Source organism: Panthera leo, chromosome C2 (genome assembly GCF_018350215.1).
Source record: "Panthera leo isolate Ple1 chromosome C2, P.leo_Ple1_pat1.1, whole genome shotgun sequence".
Classification (NCBI taxonomy): Eukaryota; Metazoa; Chordata; class Mammalia; order Carnivora; family Felidae; genus Panthera; species Panthera leo.
The window spans coordinates 152,038,178-152,065,884 of NC_056687.1; the positions used below are offsets into that span (position 1 = coordinate 152,038,178).

Genomic DNA, 27,707 nt, shown 5'->3' on the forward strand with positions numbered 1-27,707 from the left:
AAGAATATGGTGAAACAACATCTTCAAAATACTGAAAGAAAAAGCCTATCATTCTAAAATTCTATACCTAGCAAAAGTATCTTTTCAAAACAAAGATACAAACAATAGAGACATTTTTGGACAAAAAAACCTTAAGCAAATCATCACCAACAGATTCACACTACAAAAACTGTTTAGGGAAGTTCTTCAGAACTTCCAAAAAAGGAAATGATATAAAGATGGAAATTTGGATCTCCATAAGAGTCTATTTTGAATATGTGCTGAATTTTGTCAAAGCTTTTTTGGAACGTATCAAAATAAGAATATGACTTGACCTCTCTTTAGGCCTATTAATATTACAAGATTTCCTAATACTGAACCATCCTTGCACCCTACTCCATGTGATCATGGCATTTACTTTCAACATAGTTCAGTTTAGTTTTAAAAGACCCTCCTTTCACAAAAGAATTCACAGCATCAAAAATGGCTAACGTGAAAACTACAAAAGTGTATAATTTTCTATGCTGCTTACATATCAGTGTATTAGGTTATAAAATACTATAAAATCTTCTATGTATTTCAGAACTACAAAATTTTAAATAAATTTCTCTTACAGTTAGCTAGGGGGTAATAGTCAGACATTGAAACACTATAATTTTTCTTCCCAAATATTGTGTGTTGGTCAGAGAAAACACTGTATCATCTCTTTCATAGGAAGCTAGAACTACAAGATTCATGTACCTCTACCTTCCTCTGATCACTTTAATAGAACATTACAAAAGAATCCTGATTTAAGGAGGAATCATATGAAAAAGTAAGGAGAAAGTCTCTTTACACACACAGTCTCACATTTTAATAAACTCACAATTGTATGTAATCAAATGTTTATATCTGTTATCTCCTGAAGAGCTTTCCAAGGTTAGAATGTAATAAATTTTTACCAATTTTCCTTGGCAAAGTCTTTACAAACTTAGCTCTGCAAAAAGACTAGACTCAAAGACTTCAGCTGACAAGATCAACAAGTCTTCAATGTTGACCAGCAAGTCATAAGTGCTATGACAGAGCAGGTCTTATAAGCAGGCAGACATGTACCACCTACCCACCATTCATACCACAAAAAGGTTCTAGGCGGTAAAAGCCACGATGAACCTCAAACATTAGTATTTCTCATGTACATTTCTATTCTTAGGAATGAGTCCTAACAATCAACTTGAGGCATTAACTTTAGGCAAGAGTGATGGAATAAAACCAAAACAAGACCTCTGTCTACACACACACACACACACACACACACACACACACACACACACGCATGCACCCACGTACATAAACACCAAAACATACACCTTCCAGGATATACCAACTGAAGAAAGGTATATTGTTCTTCTTCAGGCAGAAGGTTAGCAGACTTCAGGGAAAAAGTTTTGATTGTTAGGCTTTCAAGTTCAATAATCTCTTCTTCTGCAATGTCTCATCAGCCATTAATCCTATCAAGTGTATTCTCATCTCAGACACAGTAGTCCCCTTCTCTAGATTTTGGTCATTTTCATATGCCCTAAATATCATATCCAAACAGATGTGTCAGTCCACTTTTTCACGTAGAATTAAATGGGTTCCTATTGTTAATAACTCGCTCAAGGAAATTCTATCGCTAACCCTTGTATTTTTCACACTTCAGCTGTCAAACTGAACAGAACCAAAGAATATAGCATATCTCAGAGGCTTCAGACAAAAAGAGCTCTAGCTAAAGCACACAGTTTAACAAAACTTACCCTGAGTTGTGAAATTGCTGCTTTCCCTTCCTCACTTTCTTCATCAAATTCATCATCACTCCACTCCCAGCCGCCATCTTCTGTCTTATGAAGGCGGCCACTAGAACCTGGTACTCTCCGAACCTGCACATTAGGAAGGGAGATGTGGATTATGGTAGTGCTTGGTATTTACTAGGTATAGTATACATATCTTCTACTCCTCACTTGCTCTTTGTGCTCCACTATCGGTCTTTACTCCCACGACTGACTTTCCCTACGCTTCTATACTCTTGAGCCCAAACACCATCCAAATCCTTCTTCTGTGAAGTCACAGACCAAATCTTATCAATGGTTTCATGTTCTGAGAAATTTAAAATTTTCAGCCCCCAAAATAAATAAATCCAAGATAAAGAAGATTCTGCTTTTTTCATTTTAAAAATCACAATTATACCTACAGTTTCAAGAGTACTATAGCTGCCCAAGTTTTGTTAAGAAAAACATCAATTTCCTAACTTTTATCCTCTTACTCACAGGGAGCCACTTTTAAGTCATTTTGGCTTATTCTTTTTAAATTAACATTCATCTCTCTAAGACTGTGTTCTTATTATTACCCCTTGAATTTTTGGTTTTAGGAATTATCTACTGGACTTCAAACTATAAAAGATGAGAAGTTAATCCTATTATCAACCCCCCTCTTTTCTCAAGATACACTGTAATTTTGGTTAAATCAAAATTCAGTGTTTCCATGACATGACTGTATAAATGATACAGTTAAGTCTTATTGTGTATTGCAATTACTTTCCTCTACTGTATAACTTTTTTGTTTCCCCTATAGTTAATATTTGCTTATTTTTATGTACTTGTCATATTCATCCCCAAATTCTCTGTATAAATCTCCTCTCACCATATTCATATACGTTATTAGGTATTCATCACCTCCCTGAGGAAGACCCTCACCAGAGCCTCCCACCTAGACTGGTTTCACACCAGCTCTGGACTTCAGATCTCACTCTATCAACAGCTCTGTTTCCTGGACCACATGACTTCCTTGTTCTCAGTTTAAGCACTTCCTCCATTATTAGCATAGCACATTAACTGAAGCCATGCATTTCTCAACTTTTCGAGTCCATCCCTACACTTCACTTATAGTTTGCCTGGTAAAAAAAGTCTGGGTTAGTAGAAAAACTTCCTTTCATAATGTTGCACACAACTGCTTCGTTGTGACCTGGCTTCCAGAGGAGCAGTCCGTGATCTTTCCCCTTTCTCTGGAAGCTATGGGATCTTTTTTTTGCCTCCAGTATTCTGAGCTAGCATGGCAATGTGTCTTAGTGCTGGTCTATTTCCATTCATTGCACTAGGGCTCTTTCAATCTGGAAATTCAGGACTATCTGTTTTGGAAGTTTTTCTTGAATTATTTCTTCAGTGATTTCCCTTGTTTTTCTCGGTTCTGCTTTTCTAGAACTCTTTACTCAAAGACTGAACCTTCTCAAATGATCCTCTAATGTTGTTGTCTTTTCCTCCTGTAATCTGTCTCTTGGCCATCTGGGGTCTCTTTTCTGGGAAATTTCCTCAGCTGTACCATACAACCTGTGTATTGAATATTTTCATTTCTTCTCTGACGTTTTCAATTTCCAAGAGCTTTTTGTTCATGGAGGTGTCACTGTCTATATGCTCCTCTTCTAAAGTAACAGCTTTAGGGGCGTCTGGGTGGTTCAGTTGGTTAGGCATCTGACTTCGGCTCAGGTCATGATCTCACGGTTGTGAGTTCGGGCCCCACGTCGGGCTCTGTGCTGACAGGTCAGACCCGGAGCCTGCTTTGGATTCTGTGTTTCCTTCTCTCTCTCTCCCTGTACCCCACTCATGCTCTGTCTCTTTCTCTCTCAAAAATAAACATGTAAAAAACATTTAAAGTAACAGCTTTATTGAGATATAATTCATATACCATATAATAATACCATTTAAGGCATCCAATTCCATTTTTTTTTAGTATATTCAGAGTTGTGAAACCATCTCTACAATTAAATCCAGATCACTTTCCTCACTTCCCCACACCGCAAAAAACACCACTTAACCATCGGCAGTCACTGCCCGTTTCCGTACGATCCTCCCAGTCCTGGGCAACCTTGCATCCACTTTGTCTCTGTACGTTTGCCTATTCCGGACATTTCACATAAATAGAATCAGATAATATGTGGTCTTTTATAACCAGCTTATGATGAGCATAAGGTTTTAAAGGTTTTACTCACATTAGGACATGTATCGGCACTTCATTTCTTTTTACTGATGAATAAATATTTCATCATATGGACACATGACATTTTATATATCCATTCAACAAGAGATGAAGAATCGGGTTGTTTCCACTTTTTGGTTATTATGAATAATGCTGCTGGGAACATTCCTGTACGCATCTTTGTGTGTACATGTTTTCCATTCTCCCAGGTATGCCTAGGAGTGGAACTCCTCCTATGCTCATATGGAAGCTTTGTTGAGTCTTTTGAGAAACTGCCAGACTACTTTCTAACGTGGCTGCACCACCTCACATTTTCATCAGTAGCGCGAGGGTTCCAATTTCCCTACATCTTTATCAACACTTGCTATTGTCTGTCTTTTTTATTATAATCAACCTAGTGGGTCGTCACTGTTTTCGTGTAGTGTGAGGAAAGGGCTCAACTCCACAATTCACTCTGCTGCCTGCAAACAGTGATTTAACAGAGTCCAGAATTAATTCATCAATTGTGTAACATCCCTTTTCATTCTAGTAGACAGTTCACATAGGCATACTGTGGACTAATGATATTTGATGAATAAAAATATATCAAAGGATGCTAAAGAATTGAAAAAAATGAGTACTATACTATTAACAAAGAATTACTTAACATATACTTTCAAAATGCAGAAGTAAATTTACTCTAACCAATTTCCTAGAAAACTGGAGTTAAATCCCCATTTACCTTTTTAGCTCTTTCAGAAATAGTTGGTGCTCTCTGCAGTATTTTTTCTTGAAGAAATTCTTTATTCTGCAGAGGAAAAATACGTTTTCTTCTTAAAAGAAGCTTTTATTGAACCACAGAAATTGACACAGAATATTCAAGCACAATTAAAATACCATACAGTAACTTTTATAAAGAAGTCTGAGGAACGCTTCCATTCTTTTATTCTGAGATTGAAGCTCCTTTAGTACATTACTACCATGGTTTCACAAACTGAGACAGAGCCTTAGTGTGCTGTATGAATATTATCAATGAAAAGTTTGCTTTACCCTAGGTCCTTTAGGATCATGGTCCCACACTTCCAACTACAGTAACATCACACTTACCCGTTAGCTTTGGGAAATGAGAGTTTTACCAAATTCAGTAGTAAAACCTTTGAACTGAGAGTTCAGTATTTTTCACAGATTGTATTTATAATGGCAATATTCATTGTTCTCGTTCTAAGTTTAACCTGATGTTTAAATTAATTTATATGAAAAACACATTTACCAATTCTAAAGCATGTGTCTTAATTACCAAAGGTTGTACAAATAATGCCCCCAGCAATTATTTGATCTACTTTTCCAAACATCACTTTTGGATCACTTTTCCAAACATTATCATCTAAAGACAAAACAATTTCTGAGCAGTGAATCTAATTTAGGTAGCTGAGGTAGGTCACACGAACACATAAAATCAAAAGTTAGCAGTTCTTACCTTTGCTTTTTGGAAAAATTTGTGCCTTAACAGTTCTGCTGCTGTTGGTCTAAAACCAGAAAAGAACGTTTTAATAGTTAATTCAAGTGTAACTGTGGGTTTCCATCTTCAAAAATGAGAAAATGATTTCTTGAGCAGCAAGATAAAATCTCAGTGTTCTCCACTTTCCTTAACGGGCTAAAAAGCAAAAAGCAGGATAAACTCGGTACAAGACATTGAGTAGAGAAGAAAACCCAAATAGAAATGTTCTGATAATAATTATTGTAGGTTCTTTGCAAAATTCATTAGTGAAATGTTTCTTTTGGAATCATGATTTCTTAGTGGCTTCCAATATACTTGCTATTATTTTCTCAAGAATATTATTTCCCAATAATATAGACAATATCTACTTTAACAAGTCGTAAAAATAAATTTAATCTCACATAGAGGAAATGGACCAAATCAAGCTGCTTCTTGCCATGTGGCTGCTTGCCAGCCTTCAACTTATGTAAATACATAGTCTTAAAAATAGATCTGATGGGGCCTGGGTGGCTCAGTTGATTAAGCATCTTGATTTCAGCTCAGTTTGTGATCTCATGATTGCGAGACTGAGCCCTGCATCAGCCTCAGCACTGGACATGGAGCCTACTTAAGATTCTCTCTCCCTCTCTCTCTGCCCCTCCACTGCTTGCACTCTATCTCAAAACACACACACACACACACACACACATGCACGCAAATAGATCTCACAATTTCCTTTAAAAAATTGAAGATTCTAAAAGTAATGTATATATTCCCCAAATTGACTCTAAATTCAGTTTTTAACTGTACAGATAAAGGCATCATCACTGTCAATTGTACAAACTTTTAAATAGTATGTTTGAGAATAAAGAATAAACAATACTACACTTAAGAGACTGGACCTGATTACACCACATATCCCACTATGTAACTCTGAGCAAATCTCTTCTCTAAGGTTCTGTATTACCTACCTGGTCAAGCCCCTGAAGGCAGTGGTTCTTAAATACGACTGTGTACGTACTATTCTATCTGGGAGTTTCAAAAAAAAAATCCCAATGCCCAGGCTGTACCCCATATCAATTAAAGCAGAATCAGTGTGGGGGGGGGGGGTGGCATCAGTAGTTTTTAAAATTTCCCAGGTGGTTTTAATGTGCATTCACACTTGAGAAGAACCAGGGCTTCAAAGAAGATTGAGAAAACAGATTTGAATGTGCTATGCAAACTGAAAGTAGACCTTACCCTTCCTGTGTTATTAATTATTGTACCAAAAAAAAAAATGTTTTTTAATGTTTATTTTTGAGAGGGAGAGACACAGAGTGTGAGAGGGAGAGGATCAGAGAGAGAGAGGGAGACACAGAATGCAAAGCAGGCTCCAGGCTCTGACCTATCAGCACAGAGCCCGACGCGGGGCTCGAACTCACCAACAGTGAGATCAGACCTGAGCCGAGGTCAGATGCTCAACCAACTGAGCCACCCAGGCACCCCCTCTATGTTCTCATTCAATCAAGATTTCAGTATGGTCAACAGTTTGCACACCACTGCTTCTTATGGTTCATCCCTTTCTTCTAGGTTCATTTCCTTCTTTCTAAAGTTCTCTCTCTCTCTCTCTGTATATATATATATGTACATATGTGTATGTACATATATATACATATGTGTATGTACATATATATGTATATATACACATATGTGTATATACACATATATGTATATATATACATATGTGTATATATATATTTAATCCAAGTTAGTTACCATACAGTGTAATATTAATTTCAGGAAAAGAATTTAGTGATTCATCACTTACATAGAAGTGCTCATCCCAACAAGTGCCCTCCCTTAATGTCCATCACACATTTATCCCTTCCCCCCCTCCCACCTCCCCTCCAGCAACCTCAGTTTGTTCTCTGTATTTAAGTCCTACGGTTTGTCTCCCTCTCTGTTTTTATCTTAATTTTGCTTCCCTTACCCTATGTTCATCTGTTTTGTTTCTTAAATTCCACGAATGAAATTATATAATATCTGTTTTTCTCTAACTTATTTCGCATAGCATAATACAGTCTAGTTCCATCCACGTGGTTGCAAATGGCAAGATTTCACTTTTTGATTGCTGAATATATATGTATATATATACATATGTGTGAATATATATGTGTGAATATATATGTATATATACATATGTGTGTATATATATGTATATGTATGTATATATATATACACACACACACACATATATATATATACATACATACACACACACACACACACCCCACATCTACTTTATCCATTCATTAGTCAATGGACATTAAGGCTCTTTCCATACTTTGGCTATTGTCGATAGCACTGCTATAAACACTGGGATACACGTGCCCCACAGAATCAGCATTTTTGTATCCTTTAGATAAATACATAGTAGTGCAATTGCTGAGTTGTAGGGTAGTTCTATTTTTAAATTTTTGAGGAAGCTCCACACTGTTGTCCAGAGCGGCTGCACCAGTGTGCATCCCCATCAACAGTGCAAGAGGTTCCTCTTTCTCCTCATCCTCGTCAACATCTGTCGTTGCCTCAGTTGTTAATTTTAGCCATTCTTACAGGTTTGAGGTGGTATCTCATTGTGGTTGTGATTTATATTTCCCTGATAATGAATGATAATGATAAAGTAAAATTTACAGGAGTTGTCTGATAAAACGTGATTGGAAATTTTTGTCTGAAAAAATCTCAATTTCATGCTTATTCTTGAATAAGAGTTTGACTGGATGGAGAATTCTGGGTTAACAGTAATTTTCTTTCAGCATTATTCCGGTATATTCTGGCCTCAACTGATTATTATTGGGAAAGTGGCTATCAGTCTACCTGCTATTCCTCAGTAGGTAATCTGCCCCCTCAGTTTGCATTTAATAGATTCTCTTTGCCTTTGTAGTTTCATGACTCATGTACAAATGGGAAAAGGGAAATACCGCTTGGAATTTGGGGGGATGGTTCTTTAATCTGAGGATATAGGTATTTCATCAATTCTACAAAATTCTCAGCCATTATTTCTTTGAATATTGCTTCTCCCATTCTCTCTAATCTCTCCTGGAAAGTTTCTATATGTGCATGTGTATGTATGTACACGTGGATGTACATATGCATGCATGCACATGCGCGCGCGCACACACACACACACACTGAACCTTTTCATTCTGTCTCCCAAATGTTCATCATTCTTTTCTATTTCCATTTAAAAAAAATTTTTTTTAACGTTTATTTATTTTTGAGACAGAGAGTGACACAGCATGAACGGGGGAGGGTCAGAGAGAGAGGGAGACACAGAATCTGAAGCAGGTTCCAGGCTCTGAGCTGTCGGCACAGAGCCTGACGCGGGGCTCGAACTCATGACCGCGAAATCATGACCTGAGCTGAAGTCGGGAGCTTAACCGACTGAGCCACCAGGCGCTCCTCTATTTCCATTTTTAAAAATCTTTCCGTGTTGCATTCTGAGCCATTTCCTCAATATAGTGTAGTGTGATTGAGTAAGAGCAGGAAGTCTACAGTCAAATTGTATGGGTGGCAATTCTAGCTCCAACATTTTCTGGCTGTGTGACTTTGGGCAATGGTACTTAACCTATGTTTCAGTTTCATTCGTAAAACAGCGAAGATAATAGTGTCATCCTCAAGGGATGATATATGTTAAGATGATGTATGTCCAGTGTTTACAACACTACCTGGTAACTTGATTAGGAGTCAATAAATAATTCTCTTTTTTGTGTGCTTTACTGGCTGTTCTATTTAACCAACCCATCTAAGTTTTTTTCTGAACTTGGAAATGTTCTCAACAAGGTATAATTTTGGCTTACAAACTGGAAATAGATGTTCTACAGCTTCTAGATATTTTTCTTTTTTAAAAAACTTTTTTATTTTGAAATAATTTTAAGCTTATAGGAAGATGCAAAGATACTACAGTGTTCCTACATGCCTGTCACCAGCTTCCCCTAATGCTGACATTTTATATAACCATGGTATAATTATCAAGATATTAACTAAACTAAAAATATTAACATTGCTATACTATTATAGAATTTATTTTTAAAAATATTTATATTTATTTATTTTTGAGAGAGAGCCCGTGCCCATAAGCAGGGGAGGGGCAGAGAGAGAGAGTGGGAGATACAGAATCCTAAGCAGGCTCCTGTCGGCATAGAGCCCGACGTGGTGCTCAAAGCCACAAACTGTGAGATCATGACCTGAGCTGGACCCCGACACTTAACTAACCCAGGCGCCCCAATTACAGTCTTTAATATATTAATATTGGTATAACACTATAAACTATAGACTTTATTCAGATTTCCCCAGTTTTTGCTCTAACGTCGTGTGTCTGTTCCGCGATCTGATTAAGGACACCACGTTTCAATTAGTCTTCATGTTTTTTTATCTCCTCCAATCTGGGATACTTCCTCAGTCGTCCCTTTCCTTACTTGTGAAGAGTGCTGGTCAGGGAGTCTGTAGCTTATTCCTCAATCTGGATGTGTCTGATGTTTTCTCACTACAGACTGAAGTTAAAGATTTTGGGAAGGAACATTTCAGAGGTGATACGCCCTGCACCTTGTATCAGGGAGCATATAATAATCAATATGCCTTCTTACTGGTGAGGTTAACCTGGATCACTTGTGACAGAGGTGTCCACCAGGTTTCTCCACTCTGAAGCTACTATATTTCCTTTTTCATACTCGATTCATCAGAAGCAAAACACTAAGTCTAGCCTACGCTCAAGGCAATCCATTAAATTTTACATTTTTGTTACTTTATTTTTCATTGCTAAGCAGCTTTGTTTGTTTTCTTGGTCACAGTCATAGCCTTCTCTTATGGTTTTGATTTCTTCCATTAGGATTTTAATTATTATTTCTTCTTAAATTTTTAACGTTTTTATTTATTTTTGAGATAGAGAGAGATAGAGCACAAGCAGGGGAGGGGCAGGGAGAGAGGGAGACACAGAATGCAAAGCAGGCTCCAGGCTCTGAGCTGTCAGCACAGAGCCCGATGTGGGGCTCGAACTCACGAACCGCGAGATCATGACCTGAGCCGAAGTCAGACGCTTACCCGACCAAGCCACCCAGGCGCCCCAATTATTTTAAATATACTTATTTTATAGATTCTTCAGGTATCTCTGCATTATCCAAAGCTTCTGGAGCACGGATTCTCCTGTTCGCTGTGTCTGCAGACTCTAGTTTGCTGTGTACTATCTTACTGTGTGTTTTATAATTTCGGATCGTGATCTCTTCAATGGGGCATTATTTGGAGGAACCTCACGGACCTCGAGTTTCGAACAGTTCGAACAGTACAGTTTTCTAGTTGCTTCTGTCAGAAATAAAATTGGCTTGGCAATAATTCTTTTTGACTCTTTAATCTTGTGGGTTCCTGGATAATATGGGTAGTATAAATTCAGACTGTCAACCCACACAATGTCCAGGTCAGAGGATTTGATTATTCAAGACGAGTTTTTGGTGTGTCTTTGTGATGATGGACACATATTTTGTTTTCTGGTCCATCCTTTTACTCAGAAGGCTGACTTGTGGAGGTCTTAGTCTGAAGCAGGGATCTCAGTTCAGATCCCCAATGGCTGGACCCAAGATCTCATTTCCAGTCCCACGTGGGAGTTTGAAATCTAACCGAGTAGGTTATTAAAAGGAACAGTGTCCCACTGAGGGCAGCCACAGGAGTGGTTCATGATATTTCTTCCCTGATTTGTTTTTTTTTTTTAAGTTTGATAAATTTGTTCAGCATTTATAGGTGTTTGTGACAAAGTCTGTTATTTTAGTTAATTAACTAAAGCAGAAGCAAAAGTCTCCTTTTATACCAATTTGTTCAGAAACAAAGTTCTAATGGCACAAGTTTGACCTTTGCTACCTATTTTTCTTACCTTTTCTAATATTTCCAACAATAAACTCTGAAGCCCCATTAAGTATACTGAAGACATGACTTCGATTGAAATCTTTTATTTTTGTTGATCTTCACAGAAATCAAAATTTAAAAATTCTTAGTGCTAAAAAACTGAGTGGAATATGTATGTGAAACAGAAAAATGAGATACAGAACAAAATGAACCCTAGTTCAGAATCAGAAGTTTTGGATTCAAGTCCCACCTCAATGACTAGGTAGCTCATTGACCTCACAGATAAAAGGTTGTACTCAGTGACTTCCAACATATTTGATTCTGTTTAATTCATAAAGATACACACATTAGATGATCATGTTTATTCACTTACTTGGCATCCAATCTGTCTAGTGTTACCAAGTAAGGGCTATGAATTTTTGGTATGATTACTAAAATCTTTCCAATAAGGAAATACATATATGATTACATGGCCTTAGATATAACATTGGCTATGTGTATTTCTTTTGTTATTAAAATTGTAAACAGGGGCGCCTGGGTGGCTCAGTCGGTTGAGCGTCCGACTTCGGCTCAGGTCACGATCTCGCGGTCCGTGAGTTCGAGCCCCGCGTCGGGCTCTGTGCTGACATCTCGGAACCTGGAGCCTGTTTCAGATTCTGTGTCTCCCTCTCTCTGACCCTCCCCCGTTCATGCTCTGTCTCTCTCTGTCTCAAAAATAAATAAACGTTAAAAAAAAATTAAAAAAAAAAAAAATTGTAAACAGCATTAAGATACTTGTTTGCTCATAACTTTTAAGTACAAGCTGAAAACAAGTCCTCCCACTAACTTGGCATTTTATTAACACAGAGAGTTCACAATGTACAGATTTATAAAAACGTAACCAGGAAATAGCTGAACTATTTAGAGTATACACTGTATACTAAAAAGAAGGGAGAAAGTAATTAATTTCATTTCCAATCTAGTGTAATAGTCTCTGTATATTTTTTCTAAAGTTTATATTTAAATAAATATATGTGAATATGCAGAAATAATTTTGTGCACATGAATGTAGGTATGTGATACTTAGACTTCCCACAATGGTTCACATATTTGATGAAGACAAACGTAACCTTTATCTCATATTTTACCTTTTTTCTGGATCCTTTTGAAGGCACAATGAAATCATTTTCCTAAATGATTTTCCATATTTTTTCAGCATTTCTTTATCTTGAACCCCAGTTTCCAGAGAAGGAGGATCATTTTGTAGTGTCAGCATTAAAACCTGGAAGAATTTTCGATACAACATAAACTTGTGAAAATTCAGTAAAGTACTGTGGCCAAGATTCTTCAATATAGACAACCTCACAATACATGAGGCTATATTTTCTGAAAGTTCACATCTAGACCAGTTGTTTGGAACACTGTTATTTAGACCTTTTCCACACAAACAATATCCTACAGACAGCTGGTTTCCCAGGTAACAGTAACTGTTGCAAGGGCTCAACAGTATTAGCAATGAATGTCCTTTAGTTAGAAACCTTTCTTCACAGGGCGCCTGTGTGGCTCAGTCTGTTCAGTACCTGACTCTGGCGTAGATCGTGATCTCATGGTTCCCTCTCTGTCCCTCCCCTGCTCACCCTCTCTCACTCTCAAAATAAAGAAACATTAAAAAACAAAACAAACACAACACCTCTTTCTTCAGGTCCTCTGTCCCCTTCTTCCTTCCTCCTTCCTTCCTTCCTTCCTCCTTTTTTTCTTTTCTTTTTCTTTCTTTCTTTTCTTTCTTTCTTTTTCTTTCTTTCTTTCTTTCTCTCTCTCTCTCTCTCTCTCTCTCCCTCTTTCTTTTTCTTTCTTTCTTTCTTTCTTTCTCTCTCTCTCTCTCTCTCTCTCTCCCTCTTTCTCTCTCTCTCTCCCTCTTTCTTTCTTTCTTTCTTTCTTTCTCTCTCTCTCTCTCCCTCTTTCTCTCTCTCTCTCCCTCTTTCTTTCTTTCTTTCTCTCTCTCTCTCTCTCTCTCTCTCTCTCTCTGTTTCAAGAGCAAGAAGGGGAGGGGCAGAGAGAGACATAGAGACAGAGACAGAGAATCCCAAGCAGGCTCTCCACTGTCAGCACAGAGCCTGATGTGGGGTTTGAACTCATGAACCACGATATAATGACCTTAGCTGAAATCAAGAGTCAGACACTTCACCAACTGAGCCACTCAGGCTCCTCCTCTGTCCCCATTCTTATACTGCCAAACTACTTTAAAAAAAAAAATGTAAAGTCAGGGCGCCTGGGTGGCTCAGTCGGTTGAGCACCCAACTTCAGCTCAGGTCATGATCTTGCAGTTCGTGGGTTCAAGCCCGGAGTCAGGCTCGCTGCTGTCAGCCTGTCAGTGTGCAGCCCGCTTGGGATCCTCTGTCGCTCTCTCTCTGCCCTGCCTCGCTTGCACTCTCTCAAAAACAAACATTTAAAAATAAATAAATAAATAAATAAAGTAGAATCCTAGCAAAATAATAAAATAAAATAAAATAACAAGTAAAACCATGGCTGATTTTACCTATTCCTGGCTCTGTTTTAACATGACCCCTTGTAATCTGGCCTCCTCTTCCCAGAACTCCTCCAGCACCTGGATCCCAGAAATCGCTGATGCTGCCTACTTAATAGAGCTACGGCCTTTTTCACTTGTCAGTCTTCCACCTTCTCTGCAGTAACTGACTATTTTGATTATTCTGCCCATCCTAAATCTCTTCCTTCTCTGACTTTCATGGCAACATACTAGCTTGATGCACTGAGGTGTAAGTAATGAAGGTCATATCTATGTGGTGGGATTGGGGGTGATTTGTGTTTTCCTAGACTGTGTGACTTTTTTATAAAAGCATAAGCCATTTTTCTTTTGTTTTTTTAAGTTTATTCATTTGTTTTTGAGACAGAGAACACAGTGGGGGAAGGGCAGAGAGAGAAAGGGAGGGAGGGAGATAGAGAATCCGAAGCAGGGTCCAGACTCCTAGCTGTCAGTGCAGAGCCTGACATGGAGACCAAACCCCTGAACTACAAGATCATGAGCTGAGTGGAAGTCGGATGCTTAGTCGACTGAGCCACCCTGGCACCCCATAAGCATAAGCCATTTTTCTAAACACAAAGTCAACACTACTTAAAATAGGGAATAAAAAGGGGTTGTAGTTAGAATTAACACTTGCTTTTCAGATTCAATTTATATTTTACTGAAATGGACTTACTAAAAGCTGGAGGTATTTCTCATTCCGAGCAAACAGGCTAACATGTATATGTTTGGCTACAATTCTGGAGTCACTGCCGGCAATGGATGAAAAGTAAACCCCATCTCCTCCCCCACCTCCTTTTGAGAAATAAACCATTCCTCTGTCCTCAAAATAGCTTCCCACTTTACAGTTATAAAAACTCATCCTTTTCAAATCCATTCACTCCTAGGATTAGTCTCTGCAAAGAAACTGGGACATGGGCTGGGGTAGGATGTTGACTGTGAACCTCACCTTCATTGGTGGATATTTATGATAAGGAGCTGCCCCGGTGGCCAGTTCAATTGCTGTGATCCCGAAACTCCAGATGTCCGCTTTGAAATCATAGCCTCGGACCTGTAAAGAACATAAAGGTGTACATGATTACTTGTGCCACCCTAAAAGCACTTTTATTTTATTTCTCTTTTTAGTAATCTCTACACCCAGCCTGGGGCTTGAACCCACAACCCCGAGATCGAGTGTTACATGCTCTTATGACTGAGCCAGCCAGGTGCCCCCAAAAGTACTTTTAAAAGGAAGCTTCTAGGGGCGCCTGGGTGGCTCAGTCGGTTAAGTGGCCGACTTCGGCTCAGGTCATGATTTTGCGGTCCGTGAGTTCAAGCCCCGCGTCAGGCTCTGTGCTGACAGCTCAGAGCCTGGAGCCTGTTTCAGATTCTGTGTCTCCCTCTCTCTGACCCTCCCCCGTTCACGCTCTATCTCTTTCTGTCTCAAAAATAAACGTTAAAAAAAAAAAAATTAAAAAAAATAAAAAATAAAAGAAGCTTCTAATATGTATCAAGAACCACGAAAGTGTTCATAAGCTTTTTTTAATTAAAAAAAATTTTTATACTTATTTATTTTTGAGAGAGAGAAACAGAGCATGAGCAGGAGAGGGGCAGAAAGAGAGGGAGACAAGAATCTGAAGCAGGTTCCAGGCTCTAAACTGTCAGCACAGAGCCTGACGTGGGACTCGAACCCATAAACCGTGAGATCATGACCCGAGCTGAAGTTGGACGCCCAACCAACTGAGCCACCCAGGGGCCAAGTTTTAAACCATTAAAGTAATCTAGAGTAAACAAAAGCTAACTATACTTGGTAACAGAAAAAGAAAAAGCAATCCCAATAAATGTTCCCCAGAAATGGTGAAATTAAGTATGGGATACTCAGTTAAAAGAAATGTTACATAGTCAACTAAAAGCAATGTAAATGAATTCTATATGAAAATATGGAAAATCACTTGTGATAAAGCATTTACGAAGAAAAAAGAATACAAAATTCTTCACAAGTTTTGATACTATTATAAACGTACATCGACTATGTTTTTAAAAAATTTTTTCTTAAAAAAACATTTTTTAATGTTTATTTTTCAGAGAGACAAAGTGTGAGCGGGGAGGGGCAGAGAGAGAGGGAGACACAGAATCTGAAGCGGGCTCTAGGTTCTGAGCTGTCAGCACAGAGCCTGACGCGGGGCTTGAACCCATGAACCGCAAGATCATAACCTGAGCCGAATCAGACACTTATCCGACTGAGCCACCCAGGGGCCCCTCTGTTTGTTTTTTTTAGAAAAAGAACTAGAACAAAATTGTTAGGCAGTAGTGGTAAGTCCTGTTTTCCAAATTTTCTATGTTACGGTATTGTTTTATCCTGTTATGGTACTATTTTAACCTGTTCCATAACTTAAAATGAAAAAAGATACAAGGGGTGTGAATATTTTCAAAGTTCTTAATGTGACCATGTTGCCAAATTTCTTTCCTTTTATACTGGCATGAGCACATTATAAAATTAAATATTTTCATTTTCCATCCTAAGCAACACAGGAGAAGAAATGGGTTGGTGGGGGTGGGGTAGGGTGGGGTGTGGTTTGAGACCTGGAATTAAAGCTCCATATGATGTGCTGCCTTGACATCCAGTAAGGAGGTGGGCCTCTAATGAGCCAAGTGCAAGTTCCCCTCTCCAGTCTGTTCCCGAGGGTAAAGTCCCCTAGCCCAACAACCTTGTTTCTTACCCGGACAAGCAAAGTTCCTGCTTAGCCTTGAGTAGCAGGCTTCAGCTCCCGACCAGCCCTCAGAGTTAACCATATGAGCCAATCACACCCTCGCAAGGAAACCGAGGAGCACCTCGCTCTCTCGATACTACAAAGCCTGTTTCCCACAGCAACTGTTTATTCACTCTCTTCCTGAATACAGCCCCATGGGACATGCAGTGTCCTCCTCCCTGAACCTATGTGTAGATGCGACTAATAAACTGCTGTCGGTCTCGCAGGCCCAGAACCAGGTGTTGTGTCCCTAGGGTGGGAATGCTTCCCTCACCAACAGGGCGAATACAGGCATTATAACGGAGTGAAAGTGAATTCGGTTCTACAATACCAACTCTGATGTATTTCTAGGACATTTAGGTAAAACATCTATAGGGAGCTGGAAACCTCCACCTAGAGGCTTAGGAAATAGGACTGGCATGATATACTTTAGAAAATATAATAGGTGAGGGCGCCTGGCTGGCTCAGTCGGTTAAGCGTCCGACTTCAGCTCAGGTCATGATCTCACGGTCGGTGAGTTTGAGCCCCGCGTCGGGCTCTCTGCTGTCAGTGCAGAGCCTGGAGCCTGTTTCAGATTCTGTGTCTCCCTCACTCTCTGCCCCTCCCCCGGTCACGCTCTGTCTCTATCAAAAACTGAATGTTAAAAAAAGAAAGAAAGAAAAAGAAAGAAAGAAAGAAAGAAAGAGAAAGAAAAAAGGAAAGAAAGAAGACATATTAGGTGGGAAGTGGAGATGAGACACATTAGTGAGAGAAGAATTCGAGAACAAGGTCCTGGGACATAGAAGGAAAGACAGAAAAGAAGTCAGAGAAACGGCCTGACAGGTAGGGGAAGAATGGGGAAAACTACACTAGGGAAGCTGAAGACGTAAATCAAGGTGGAAAGGTCCAAGTGCTTCAAATGACAGGACAACAAACAAGTAAAACAAGGAATAAGGAATGAGCATAATTTGAGAACAGCAGAGTATCCGTAAGGTGGCTAGATGAGTGACATCTGACTGCAGTTGTTTCAGAGCAAACGGAAATGGAGTTGTGGGCAAAACCAGTCCTCCAAAAACCAGAGCAGTGAAACTACACGTACAAAGATTAGGTCATTTAATTTGTAAAGCGGAAACTACTATCGAACCAGTCTTCATTATATTATTGCTTAGGTTGTGTGTGGTAGAAATCCTGAGTTGTATGTATCATTTACAAAGATCTACAGGCTTTTTGCTGTTGTTGTTAACGGTGGACGGATCCTTAACCAAGGAACAGAGACACGGATCTCCCAGAGTTAGTGTAGCACATGTATCCCCTACTTTTTTTTTTTTTTTAAATGTTTATTTATTTTTGAGAGAGACAGAGACAGAGTGTGAGCAGGGGAGGGGTGTGAGTAGGGGAGGGGCAGAGAGAGAGAGGGAGACACAGAATCCGAATCAGGCTCCAGGCTCCGACTGTCAGCACAGAGCCCGACGCGGGGCTCGAACTCACAGACTGTGAGATCATGACCCGAGCCGAAGTCGGACGCCCAACCGACTGAGCCACCCAAGTGCCCCTGTATCCCCTACTTTTTAAAGGTTCCCGTTAAGCCACCTGGCTTCTATGGAAGACCTACAGCAGTGCCTGTTTACTGAAAGGAATCCGGAGGATTTCTACTTTTGTGAAAAAGGCAAAAAGCGAAAACGGCATCGAGCGTTTGCTCCTATAGCCAGCCGGCACGGAGGCAGTGCGCAGAGCCGCGAGACTGGTGCCGCCCAGCTCCTTCCCCAGTGGGTGCACATCTGCTCTTTTTCTCCATTTATTTTGTGCATCCAATAGCAAGATGTGTTCTCTGCTTTCAGAAAAGCCTAAAAGAAGTTATTTCTTAGGTCTGGGAACGCTAAACAATTTTTCCAGATAAATTAATGGTAATTGCTCCTTCGTTTTGCACCATTTCAGCTTATCAAAGGTTTCACAGGAACAAACTGCTTTGCCTTAGTGGGGGAACCTGTATACCAAACAGAAGCAAACACTACTCCGTTTTTTCCATTCTGTAACAAAACCCTAAGCCATTTTTAAAAGACAAAAGACAAAGAGTACCTGTTCCATAACTTCAGGTGCCATCCAGCAAGGAGTTCCAACAAAGGTCTTTCTCACTTTATTTCGGGTAATATCACCACCAGTTGCTAAAAAAGCACTAACCCCAAAGTCTGAAATAGATATAACGGCAAGGTATTAGAAATATGGCAACTAACACAAGTAAATAGGAAAATAATATAGTTGTAGTCCTATCCACAAACAACACATTTTCTCTTCTTTCCACTGAGGTTCTTGACTAGATTAAGACACAGTTTAACACAGACCCATCCCAACAGATTTTCATCCTTGCTCCAATCCATTCTATTAGCGTAGTCCTTCCAGACTAAAAGTCTATACCCATTAACAGTAACCCCTCCTTCTCCTCCCCAGCCGCGGGCAACCATCATTCTAACATTCGGCTTCTATGATTTTGAATACTCTTAAGGACCTCAAATAAATAAAATCATACGCTATTTGTCTTTTGTAGCTGGGTTATTTTACTTAGTATAATGTCCTCAATGTCCATCCATTTTGTAGCATATGACAAAATTTCCTTACTTTATAGGCTGAATAATATCCCACTGTATGCATATACCATATTTTGTGTATTCTTTCAATCGCTGAGGGACATGTGGGCTGCTTCCACATTTTGGCCATGGTGAATAATGATGCTATGAAAATAGGTGTCCTAATAATTATATGAGTCCCTGCTCTCAGTTCTTTGGGATTCTAAACGCAGAAGTAGAACTGCTGGATTACACAGTACAGTAATTTTATGTATGTATGTATGTATGTATAAATGTATGTACGTAGAACAAGGAGGGGGGAAGGGCAGAGAGAGAGGGAGAGAAAGAGACAGAATCCTAATCCCAAGCAGGCTCCACGCTGAGTGTGGAGCCCAACCCGCTCAATCTAAGGACTGTGAGATTATGACCTGAGCCAAAATCAACAGCCAGACACCGAACAGACTGAGCCACCCAGGCACGCCGGTAATTTTGTTTTTCATCCTTTGAGGAACTGCCATATTATTTTCCACAGCAGCTGTACCATTTTACATTACCACCAACAGTGGCCAAAGGTTCCAATGTCTCCACATCATCTGCATTTTCTAGTCTTGGGTTGGTTTTTTTTTTTCTTTTTTTAAAAATTATTTTGAGAGAGAGAGAGATTGAGAGAGGTAGTGCACATGAGCAGGGGAGGGGTGGAGAGAGAAGCCCAAGTAGGCTCTGTGCTCTCAGCACAGAGCCCAATGTGGGGCTCCATCTCACGACCACGAGATCATGACCTCTGGAGCCAAATTCCAGAGTTGGATGAAATCAGGAGTCCACGCTTAACCAACTGAACCACCCAGACACCCTGGGGGTTTTTTGATAGCAGCCATCCTGATGGGTGCTCAGTGAGACGGGTGCTCAGTGAGATGGGATCTCACTGTAGCTCAAATTTATATTTCCCTAATGATTAGTGACGTTGAACATCCTTATGTGCTTATCAGCAATCTGCGTATCTTCTTTGGAGAAATGTCTACTTAAGCCCATATTCTTAAAGACTCAATTTACTTAAACTAAAAACAAAAATAGTTCACCATTTTTCCTATCCTGTATTCCTGCCTCTGGCAACCACCAATCTGTTCTATCTATCTGTGAGTTTGTGTCTAATATAAAAATTTTTTTTTAATGTTTATTCATTTTTGAGAGAGCACGAGCAGGGGAGAGGCAAACAGAGAAGGAGACACAGAATCTGAAGCAGGCTCCAGGCTCTGAGCTGTCAGCATGGAGCTGGATGCGGGGCTTGAATTCACGAACCCTGAGATCATGACCTGTGCCGAAGTCAGACACTTAACCGACTGAGCCACCCAGGTGCCCCATTGTGTCTAATACATATATTAGGTTTCATTTCATTATTTGTCTGACTTATTACACATACGACAAAACCCTCAAGGTCTATCCATATTATCATAAATGGCAAAATTTCATTATTTTCTATGACTGAATAGTATTCCATTGTATGTATACACCACAATTTATCCATTCCAAGACCTTTATCAATGAGATTACCATCTATGTTTTCTTCTAGGAGCTTTACCATTTCAGGTCTTACATTCAAGTCTTTTTTTTTTTTTTTTTAACACTTATTTTTTGAGAGACAGAAACAGCGTGAGCGGGGGAGGGGTAGAGAGAGAGGAAGGCAGAGAATCCAAAGCAGGCTCCAGGCTCTGAGCTGGCAGCACAGAGCCCGATGTGGGGCTGGAACTCACGACCCTGGGCTGGAATTCACGAATGTGAGATCATGACCCAAGCTGAAGTCAGACGCTTAACCAACTGAGTCACCTAGGCGCCCCACATTCACGTCTTTGATACACTTTGAGTTCATTTTTATCTACGGTGTGAGACAGTGATCCAATCCAGCTTCACTTTTTTGCATGTGGCTGTCCAATTTTCTCCATACCACTTAATGAAGATACTGTCTTTTCCCCGTTGTATATTATTCGCTATTGTAAATAATGCTGCAATAAACATGTATATTTCTTTTTGAGTTAGTGTTTTTATTTTCCTCAGATAAATACCCAGAGGTGGAATTACTAGATCATACAGAAGTTCTACCATAAGTTTTCTGAGGAACCTCCATACTGTTTTCCATTGGCTGCACCAATTCACAGTCCCACCAATAGTGCGTAAGCGTTCTGGTTTTTCCACATCCTTGCCAGTGCTTGTTATTTCCAGTCTTTTAGATAATAACCATTCTAACAGGTGTGAGACATCTCGATGTGTGTGAGGTTCTGATTTGCATTTCCCTAATAACTCATTTATTTATCTGTTGGCAACTGTATGTCTTCTTTGGGGAAAATGTATGTTCAGATCTTCTACCCATTTCTTAATCAGATTGTTCATTTTCGATATTGAATTGTAGGAGTTCTTTATATATTTTGGATATTAGTCCCTTACAAGATATATGACTTGTAAATATTTTCTCCCATTCAGTAGGATGCTTTTCATTTTGTTGATATCCTTTGCTGTGTAGATTTTTTTTTTTTTATTTAAAAAGAATCTTTTTTAACATTTACTTGTTTTTGAAGGAGAGAGAATGTGAGCAGGGAAAGGGCTGAGAGGGAGACACAGAATCTGAAGCAGGTTCCAGGCTCTGAGCTGTCAGCACAGAGCCTGACGCAGAGCTCGAACTCACAATCTGTGAGATCATGACCTGAGTGAAGTTGGTCGCCCAGTCGACTGAGCCACCCAGGCATTCCTGTACAGATTATTTAAAAAGATTTTTTTTTAATGTTTATTTATTTTAGAGAGAAAGGGAGGGAAGGAGGGAGGGAGGGAGGGACAAAGAGGGGGAGTACAGGGGATCTGAAGCAGGGTGTGCTGACTGCAGAGACACCGATGCAGAACTTGAACCCATGAACCATGAGATCATGACCTGAGCTGAAAGTTGGGATGCTTCACTGACTGAGCCACCATGCGCCCTGCTGTGCACATTTTTTGTTTGATATTCCTATTTGTTCATTTTGTGCCTTAGCTGCTTTTGCTTTTGGCATCAGATTCAAAAAATCACCAAGACCTGTATCAAGAGGCTTGCCATCCATGCTTTCTCTTAGGTATTTTATGGTTTCATGCCTTACATTCATTCTTTAGTTCAACTGGAGTTAATTTTTGCATATGACGTAAGATGGTGTTCTAGCTTCATTCTTTTACTTGTGGCTGTTTAATTTTCTCAACACCATTTATTGAAGAGACTATTCTTTCCCCCTTGTACACTCTTAACTCCTTTATGATAAAATTAATTGCCTATGTATGTATGGGTTTATTTCTGGGCTTTCTTTTCTGTACCATTAATCTATATGTCTGTTTTTATGCAAATATCATACTGTTTTAATTAATGCAGCTTCATACTATACTTTGAAATCAGGGAGCATGATGCCTCCAGCTTTGTTCTTTCTTAAGACTGCTTTGGCTATTCAAAGTCTTTTATGATTCATACAAATTTTAGGATTGTTTGCTCTATTTCTCTGAAAAATGACATTATAATTTCGATAGGGGTTACACTGAATCTGTATATTATTTTGGGTAGTACATCTTAACAATATGATTTCTTCCAATTCATAGGCAAAGAATATCTATGTCTTCAGCTTCTTTCTTTAATGTCTTGTAATTCTCCATATACTGACTGGTCTTTCACCTCTTTGATTAAATTTATTACTAGATATTTTACTTATTGTGATGCAACTGTAAATAGGATTGTTTTAATTTCTCTGATAGTTCATTACTAACATACAGAAATGCAACAGATTTGCGTGTACTGATTTTGTACTTTGCAACTTTACTAAATTTGAATATTGTAACAGTTTTCTGATGGGAGTCTTCAGGGTTTTCTATGTTCAATATCAAGCCAACTGCAAATGGTGACAGTTTTACTTCTTGCTTTCTAATTTGGATGACTTTAATTTCTTTATCTTGCCTAATTGCTCTGGCTAGTACTTCCAACTACATTGAATAAAAATGGTGAGAGTAGGCATCTTTTCCTTGTTTGTGATCTTATAGGAAATGCTTTCAGCTTTTTGCTATTGGGTATAACATTAGCTGTGGGCTTGTCATATATGGCCTTTATTATGTTGAGGTATGCTCCCCCCCTATACTGGCTTCATTGAGAATTATAAATGGATGTTGAATTTTGCCAAATGTTTTTTCCACATGTTGATCTGATACAATTTTTATCCTACATTTGGTTAATGTGGTATATCACATTGACTAATTTGCAGATGTTGAACGAACCTTGCATTTCTGGAATAAGACCCACTTCATCAGGGTGTATGGTCCTTTTAATAATGTATTGCTGAACTGAGTATACTGATATTTGTTGAAGATTTTTGCATCTATGCCCACTAGAATATTAGCCTATAATTTTCTTGTGGCATTCTTGTCTGGTTTTGGTATCAGGGTAATGCTGCCTTCATAAAGTATGTTTAATGTTTCCCACCTCTTCTATGTTTTTTGAAAGAGTTTGAGAAGGATTGGTATTAATTCTTCTTTCAAAGTCTGGTAGAATTCACTAGCGAAGCTGAATGGTACTGGAGGGTTGGGAGGTTTTTGATTACTGATTCAACCATTTTACTAGCAACTGTTCTGTTTAGGTTTTCTATTTCATGATTCAGTCTTGGTAGGTTGTATGTTTCCAGAAACATATCCATTTCTTCTAAATTGCCCAATTTGCTAGCATATAATTGTTCATAGTAGTTTCTCATGATCCCTTCTATTTCTAACTTTTTTTTTTTCATTTCCTTGAATCCTCTTTTTCTAGGTGAATCTAGCTAAAGGTCTGTCAATTTTATCTTTTCAAAGAACTAACTCTTGGTTTCAATGATCTTTTCTATTGTTATTGTAGTCTCTATTTCATTTATTTCTGTCCTAGTCTGTTATTTCCTTCCTTCTGCTAAATAGGTCTCATTTGTTCTTTTTTCCAGTTCCTTGAGGTATAAAGTTGTCTGAGACTTTTATTTCTTGGGGTAGGCATTTATCCATGATGTACTTCCCTTGTAGAGCTGCTTTTGTTTTCAGAACCAAGAGATTGGTGATTTGGGTGGGGGATGGGAATTGGGAAAAGAACTGCTTTTGTGGTATCCAATAAATTTCATATGTTACATTTCTATTTCCATTTGCCACAAGGTATTTTTTTTTTCTTCTCTGACCCAGTGGTTGTTCAGTAGCATGTTGCTGAATCTTCATATAGCCCTACATTTTCCCATTTTCTTCACATAGTTAATTTCTAGTTTCATACCACTGTGGATAGAAAAAAATGCTTGATTTCATTTCAGGCCTCTTAAATTTATTAAGACTTATTTTGTGGCCTAATATATGATCTGTCTTGGAAAATGTTCCATGTGTACTTGAGGACAGCGAATATTCTGTTGCTTTGGGATGTTAAGTCTAACATCGTTTAAGGTTGATGTCTCCTTATTGATTTTTCTGTCTAGATGACCTACCACACTCTTATTATATTGCTGTCTACTTCTCCCTTTAGGTTTGTTAATATGTACTTTATATAATTAGATGCTTCTATATTGGGGGCATAATTTTTACAGATGTTTTATCCTTTTTTTTTTTCTGGACTGACACCCTTGGTCATCATGTAATGCCCTTCTTTACCTCTTATTACAGTCTTTATTCTGAAGTCTACTTTGTCTGATTTATCTACTTCACTTGTGATTTTTGTAACCTGAATCTTCTCTCATTTCTTCTTAGTCCACTGAGCTAAAGGTTTATCAATTTTGGTGACCTTTCCTAAGCATCACCTCTCTACTGCTTTTCTATTTTCTATTTCCTTTATCTCTTCTCTAAATTTTATTATTTCCTTCCTGCTACAGCTTTGGGTTTAGTTTCTTTTTCTAGTTAATTTGCTATCTTATTTTTTAAATAAAGTATCTACAGCTATAAACCTGCCCCTTAGCCAACAGTTTTGCTATGTCCCATAAATAGTGATTTTGCTCTCATTCATCTGTATTTTTAGATTTCCCTTGCGGAGCTTTCCTTTATCCACTGGTTGTCTGAGTGTGTTATTTAATTGCTACAAATTTGTGACACTTTTAGTGTTCTGCTACTAATTTCTAACTTTATCCACAGGGGTCAGAGAGGGTATTTTGTATGTTATCTTCTAAAATCTACTGGGACTTAATATATGGCCTAACATGGTCTACCCCAGAAAATAACTCGTGTGCACTTAAGACGAACATGTATGCTGATCCTGTTGTATTGTGTGTGTGTCTGTTAGCTCTAGGTGGTGTACTGTATTAAATCTTTCATTTCCTTATCTCCTGTCTGTTGTGTCCATTATTGTGGAGTACTGAAGTCTCCCACTACTAACGTGGAGCCACTTCTCCCTTCAACTCTCTATTTCCTTCCTATATTTTGCTAGCTATGTTATTATGTATATAAATATTTATAATTGTTATATCTTTTTGCGGCATTGAACCTTTTGTTAATGGGTAATGTCCTGATTTGTTGTTGTTTTTTTTTTTTTAATTTTTTAAAATGTTTGTTTGTTTTTGAAGGAGAGACAGAGCGTGAGCGGGGGATGGGTAGACAAAGAGGGAGACACAGAATCCAAAACCGGCTCCAGGCTGTGAGCTGTCAGCAAAAAGCCCGACACAGGGCTTGAACTCACAAACTGAGCTCATGACCTGACCTGAAGTCAGCTGCTTAACCAACGGAGCCACCCCGGTGCCCCTGTTTGGTAAACTTTTTTCATTTAAAGTTTATTTTCTCTGATATTAGAATAGCCACCTCTGCTCCCTTTTGGTTACTATTTGCATGGAGTATCTTTTTTACATCCTTTCACTTTTTTTTTTTTTTTTTTGTATTTTTTTTTTTCTGAGAAAGAGAGAGAGAGAGAGAGAGACAGACAGACAGACAGACAGACTGTGGGCAGGGAAGGCGCAGATAGAGAGGGAGATACAGTATCCGAAGTAGGCTCCAGGCTCTGAGCTGTCAGCACAGAGTCTGACGTGGGGCTTAAACTTACAAACTGTGAGACCATGACCTGAGCCAAAGTTGGATGCTCAGCCTGAGCCACCCAGGCACTCCATCCATCCTTTCACTTTCAATGTATTTGTGTCTGAGATCTAAAATTAGTCCCTTACAGAGAGCATATAACTGGATTAAGTATTTTGTTTAATCTGTTCTGCCAATCTGTCCTTTGATTGGAGAGTAATCAACTTACATTTGAAGCAAGTACTGATGAGGAAGCACTAACTTCTGTCATTGTGTTGTTTTCCATGTCTTCTAGTGTTGTCCCTCATTTCCCACATTACTTTAGTTACTTTTTGTTGTGAAAGGCTTAATTTTTTTCTCATTTCCTTGTGTTTATATTCTATAACCGTTTTTTTTATTTTTTGGTTACCACAGAGATTACATTTAACATTCTAAAGTTGTAACACTTGAATCTGAATTTATACCAGTGTAGAGGTGCATGGATGGCTCAGTCAGTAGAGCATGCAACTCTTGATCAAAATCAAGTGGTAGTGAGTTCAAGCCTCATGTTGGGCATCGCGATTACTTAATTAAAAAAAAAAAAAAAGTTTTTTTAAAATCTTGAATTTATACCAGGGTAACTACAATAATACAAAATCTCTTCTCCTTTATAGCACTATGCCCCTGTTGGTTGTTATCACAAAATTATAACTTAATACACAGTGTTCAAATATGAAATGATAATTCTTCTAAATATATTGGTCTCTTAAGCAGAAAATATGTTTTGGAATCACAAACCAGTTAACAGTAATGACTTTGAGACCACTGTTTTTAGTAATGTATTCATGTACAAAACAAAAAGTGAAGTCACAATCCACCGTTACAATAATACTAGCTTTTATAGTTGCCCGTGTATTTACCTTTATGAGATCTTTATTTCTTCATCCTGCATCAAGTTACTGTCTAGTGTCCTTTCATTCCACCTTGTGGGACTCCTGTGATCATTTCTTGCCAGCAGATCTATCAGAAACAAAGTTCCTCAGCTTCTGTTTATCTGGAAATGTCTCGATTTATTCCTCACTTTTAAGGAGGATTTTACCAGATATAGAATTCTTGATTGACAATTTTTTTTTTTTTTTTTTTTTTTTTTACCACTTTGAATTCACTGGCCCACTGCCTTCTGGCTTCCAAGGTTTCTGATGAGAAATCTGCTAACTGCCTTATTGAGGATCCCTTGATTATGAGGAGTCATTTCTATCTTCCTGCTTTCAATATTCTTTGTCTTTAGCTTTTAGAAGTTTGATTATCCGGTGTCTCTGTGTAGGCCTCTTAGAGTTCATCCGACTTGGAGATCACTGAGCTTCTTGGATGTTTATATCCATGTTTTCCATCAAGTTTGGAAAGTTTTCAGCACTTATTTATTCAAATATTCTCTACGCTCATTTCTCTCTCCTCCTTCTAGGACTTCCCACATGTGTATTGGTCTACTTGATGATGTCCAACAGATCCTTTGAGCTCTGTTCACTTTTCTCCAATCTTTGTCCCTTCTGTTTCTCAGACCATACTTTCCATTTTCCTACCTTCAAATTCATCGATTCTTTTTTCAGCCAGCTCAAATCTGCATTTGCATTTGAATCCTTCTAGTGAGTTTTCCATTTTGTAATACAAGTTATTGT

The 27,707-nt window shown here is 38.6% G+C and overlaps 1 protein-coding gene across 3 annotated transcripts in view; it reads right to left on the bottom strand.

Annotated features, from left to right (window-relative positions):
* Window positions 1-27,707, bottom strand: part of OXSR1 (oxidative stress responsive kinase 1) — a 100,267-nt gene that overhangs the window by 15,172 nt on the left and 57,388 nt on the right. For all 3 annotated transcript variants that reach the window (XM_042955862.1, XM_042955863.1, XM_042955864.1), the window contains exons 6-11: window positions 18,590-18,699; window positions 14,755-14,856; window positions 12,415-12,548; window positions 5,420-5,468; window positions 4,685-4,750; window positions 1,752-1,874 (exon numbers count right to left, since the gene is read on the bottom strand). In XM_042955862.1, the coding sequence (XP_042811796.1) occupies window positions 1,752-1,874; window positions 4,685-4,750; window positions 5,420-5,468; window positions 12,415-12,548; window positions 14,755-14,856; window positions 18,590-18,699 (584 nt within the window). The remainder of the gene's footprint in view (window positions 1-1,751; window positions 1,875-4,684; window positions 4,751-5,419; window positions 5,469-12,414; window positions 12,549-14,754; window positions 14,857-18,589; window positions 18,700-27,707) is intronic.